At 47.4% G+C, this 4015-nt stretch overlaps 1 protein-coding gene across 1 annotated transcript; it reads left to right on the top strand.

Annotated features, from left to right (window-relative positions):
• The first annotated feature begins 299 nt into the window (after positions 1–299).
• Positions 300–2549, top strand: Slpi (secretory leukocyte peptidase inhibitor). The gene is made up of 4 exons (NM_053372.2): positions 300–396; positions 971–1132; positions 1607–1756; positions 2306–2549. The coding sequence occupies exons 1-3, from the start codon at positions 312–314 to the stop codon at positions 1753–1755; spliced, it is 396 nt and encodes a 131-aa protein (NP_445824.2). The 5' UTR covers positions 300–311; the 3' UTR covers position 1756; positions 2306–2549.
• Positions 2550–4015: the final 1466 nt, after the last annotated feature.

The raw sequence follows: 4015 nt of genomic DNA, 5'->3' as shown, positions 1-4015 counted from the left end.
TCTCTACCTTGAGGACTTCACAATGCTCAGGGCTCAGGAGGTCACCTGGAGTGTCTCTGCTGACAACTTCCAATCCTGCTTCTACCAATTTCAGCTCTCAGGTGGTTACTCTGATGGCCTCATTGTCCTGCCTGAAACAGAAAGTCCTCCACCTACTCCTGTAGCATCAAGACTTCTGCTCTGTGGCTAAGCTTCCTGCCTACGCAATAGCCGGTGGGAGGGGCCAAATAAATTCCACTGGGGCCACGCCTACTGGTAAAGACATAAATAGTGAACTTGGGACTGCTCATCAGAGCTACCCTGCCTTCACCATGAAGTCCAGCGGCCTGTTCCCTCTCATGGTGCTCCTTGCTCTGGGTGTCCTGGCACCCTGGAGTGTGGAAGGAGGCAAAAATGGTGAGTGGGCGTTACTTTGGTCCAGCACTGTCTGGGCTCCTGATGGTTTTGGGTGTGTTTCCTTCTGTAGGCTCTTTCTCACCTTACTCTGGACCTAAGGGAGACCTCCGTGTCTCACTGAGGTCTGAGGTCTGTATGAGGCTTCAAGGCATGTGGAGATGCTGCTCTTATTATGCAGACATTAGTCAGCTCAGGTCCCACACAGCCCCTGGCCCCTCAGTCTTTCTGTTTCTGCCTCTGGCTTTAGTTCTCAGCACCTCACATGTTCCTTCCCTTCATATTTATTTCTCTTGGTCTCCATTATCCCTACTCTCCCCTTCTGTCTTTATGAGGTCTAGCTTAGCCCTGAGGTAGAAAAACTTGAGTGGGAGCCCTGTGCCTTTTATCCTCAGTCTCTGATTTCTCCTGGTCACATGTCTTGTTTGACCAAGTTTGTTTGTTCTCTCTGGGTCAGTGGGGTATCTCTCTTTGAAGTTGTGGGCCATTGGAATGAGGGTCTGTATTCTGAGATGTAGACATTTGTTGAGGAATAATGACAGTCCATGCCTTCCTAACATCTTGATCTTCTCTTTAGATGCTATCAAAATTGGAGCCTGCCCTGCTAGAAAGCCTGCCCAGTGCCTTAAACGTGAGAAACCAGAGTGCGGTACTGACTGGGAATGCCCAGGAAAGCAGAGATGCTGCCAAGATACCTGTGGTTTCAAGTGCCTGAATCCTGTTCCCATTCGTGGACCAGGTGAGCCAGCAGGAAACTAGGTAGAGGAAAAAGAGCATCAAGAGACAGCCCTGAAGGGGGCTGAGTGAATGAAGGGGTCCCCCCAGGCATCCTTGTTTCTCAGAGCTGTTGGGTCCAAGATGTCAGTTAGCCAAGGCATCTTGATGCCGTGGGCACGGAGAGTCACTTGTCTGAAGTAGCCACTCTGTGAGAATGAAGGTTTATAAGATATCACTAGGCATTAGGCATTCTACAGATTACTGGAAACCATTCAACCCTGTCAGGTTGGACAGCCAGTCCCCTGCACTGGCTGGAGTCTAGACATTAGAGTAGACCTTAGAGAGGAACCAGGTACTCCTTCAGGAGACATGTTGGGGTGGAGGTGATGGAGGTGAGGGGTGGATGGGGATCATCTTTCTTGCTTGGGCAGGAGACATTGGGTTCATGAAGTGGAGATGTAGTGCCTGAAGTTCAAGATCCCCTATCTCTCACCAGTGAAGAAGAAGCCTGGGAGGTGCCTCAAATTTCAAGGAAAATGTCTGATGCTTAACCCTCCCAATAAGTGCCAGAATGACGGCCAGTGTGATGGCAAATACAAATGTTGTGAGGGCATGTGTGGGAAAGTCTGCCTTCCCCCAGTGTAAGGTAAGGAGTCGGCTGGCGTACATAGATCTCGGTTCTCTCCAGCCCTGTTCTGTGGCAAGGTTCCAGAGCTCAAGACTTATGTACCAGGAGATTCTACTCTAATCAAGAGAGCCCCTGTCTGTTTGTCCTTTAAGGGAACTGTCCTCTATTTCTTAGGGCAAAGCTTAGAATTCCCTGAGACTTTGACTCTACTGTACCCTGTCTGTGTAATGACTGAATCTCTTTGCTTGCAGAATGGAAATGCTGAAGTTGAAATGTTTTGCAAAGGCACTGTGTACATTATGTGTTACCCAGGTTATATACTTCATGGTGTCTCTGGGCAGAGCACAAAGGATAGGTATAATCTGAGGGATGTCCACTTCAGTGCTCTGAGCTTTAAGTTTTACCATGACAAGGAGACTTGAACCTATTCTCCTGAAATCCCAAGACCTCTCAAGCGCAGCCCCACTTCACGGTTTGGTCTTTCTCAGCCCGTTCCCTTACAAGGACTGTATAGAAAGGATTTCACTGGCTCCCATGTTGAAGGCCTTATCTTATTTTCTCTTGTAGTCTGATTCCTGACATTTGGAAATGGCTCTGGACCCGTGCTCTATATGTTCTGGAAACTACTTCCCTGCTTTCAGGTTTCCCGGTTCCGGGTTCCGGTGCTCTGGGGTGCCCAGGCTTGGACATTTGAATAATGTTTATTTCTGCCGCCAACATCTCTTTTTTTGTCCCATGTCAGCATTCATCAAGCCCTAAGGAAATGCTGTTGGAGAGCAAATAAATAAAGGCAATCATTTCTCTAAGCACACCCTGACTCTGTGATTCACTGAGGGCATGGGTGTGGCAGCCACCAATAAGGGAAGGATTGAGCATGAGGCCTCCTTCTTACATTCTTGAACAGTCTTGAATTCACAGTATCAATCTAAGGGCACTGACTCTATGGCATTTGGAAGAGTTTCTTTACCTTCCCAGTGTTACGTTTTTATCTGCAAAGTGGCAACAGAAACCACTCTCTTCCCACCTGGAGAGCATCAGAGGTTGCAGAGTGGTGCCAAGTGTGTGTGTGTGTGTGTGTGTGTGTGTGTGTGTGTGTGTGTGTGTACGCTCTACCAGAGTGCATTCACATACAATAGCCACTTATTCCCACCTGGTGTTACCAAAATGTGGTCTATGTGTGTGTGTGCACATATGTGCAGTATGCTTACTCATTTGTGCCTTTAAAGGAGAGAATAGGACACCCTACACTTCCTCTGTCACTTTCTGGTTATTACCTCGAGCCAGGATCTCTATAGTGAACCACAAGCTCACCGATCAGGCTGGCTGGCTGGCCAACGGGCAGGTGCTCAGATCTGCCCTCCCCTTCCTCCAATTACTGTGGTTATAGGAAAACGCCCGGCTCTGTATGTGGGTTCTGGGGACTTGAACTGAGTTCTTCATGCTTGTTCAGTCAACACCGTGTTCCCATACCCTATTTCCTAGTACCCCTCCCCATTTATAGTTCTACTGAACATAGGCTGCAGAAGAGAAGACAGGTTTGAGTCCTTGTATGCTCTGAGGGTGACTGCCGTGATGGCAAGAAAAACATGACAAATTAGAATTTGCCAGAGGTTTGGAGTGTTTCAAACAGTTTGTTGTGAGTGTGACTGCTTTATTAAGATTAAGACCAGAGGGCCGGGGGAATGGCTCAGCAGTTAGAGCACTGGCTGCTCTTCCAGAGGTTGTGAGTTCAATTCCCAGCAACCACACGGTGTTTCACAACCAGCTGTAATGGGATCTGGTGCCCTCTTCTGTCATGCAGGTGTACACGTGGATAGAATACTTGTTATATATAAAACACACACATAAATACAATTCTAAGTAAAATTAAAAAGATTAAGACTAGAAATGAACATGCAGAAGAAACACACCCCAACCTATATTATAAACACATACATTAAACTAAGTGTCTGGTAGACTTCTCACTGAGGTAGAAAACAATGAGGGAAACAGTTTTCCAGCAGTGTCAAGATGTCTAAAGCAACACAGGATGCTACACCGACAGAGCGTATAAGTCAGGGAAGAAAGTTATCACATGGTCATGTCTTATTTCTATTTTTAATTGTGTGTGTGTGTGTGTGTGTGTGTGTGTGTGTGTGTGTGTGTGAGAGAGAGAGAGAGAGAGACAGAGACAGAGACAGAGACAGAGACAGAGACAGAGATAGAGTCAGAGAGAGGGACAGAGAGAGAGGAGAGAGCCAGAGAGAGAGGAGAGAGAGAGAGCCAGAGAGAGAGAGA

Source organism: Rattus norvegicus, chromosome 3 (assembly GCF_036323735.1).
Source record: "Rattus norvegicus strain BN/NHsdMcwi chromosome 3, GRCr8, whole genome shotgun sequence".
NCBI lineage: Eukaryota > Metazoa > Chordata > Mammalia > Rodentia > Muridae > Rattus > Rattus norvegicus.
The sequence above is the reverse complement of the archived record's forward strand: the minus strand, read 5'-3'. Positions and strand labels throughout refer to the sequence as shown.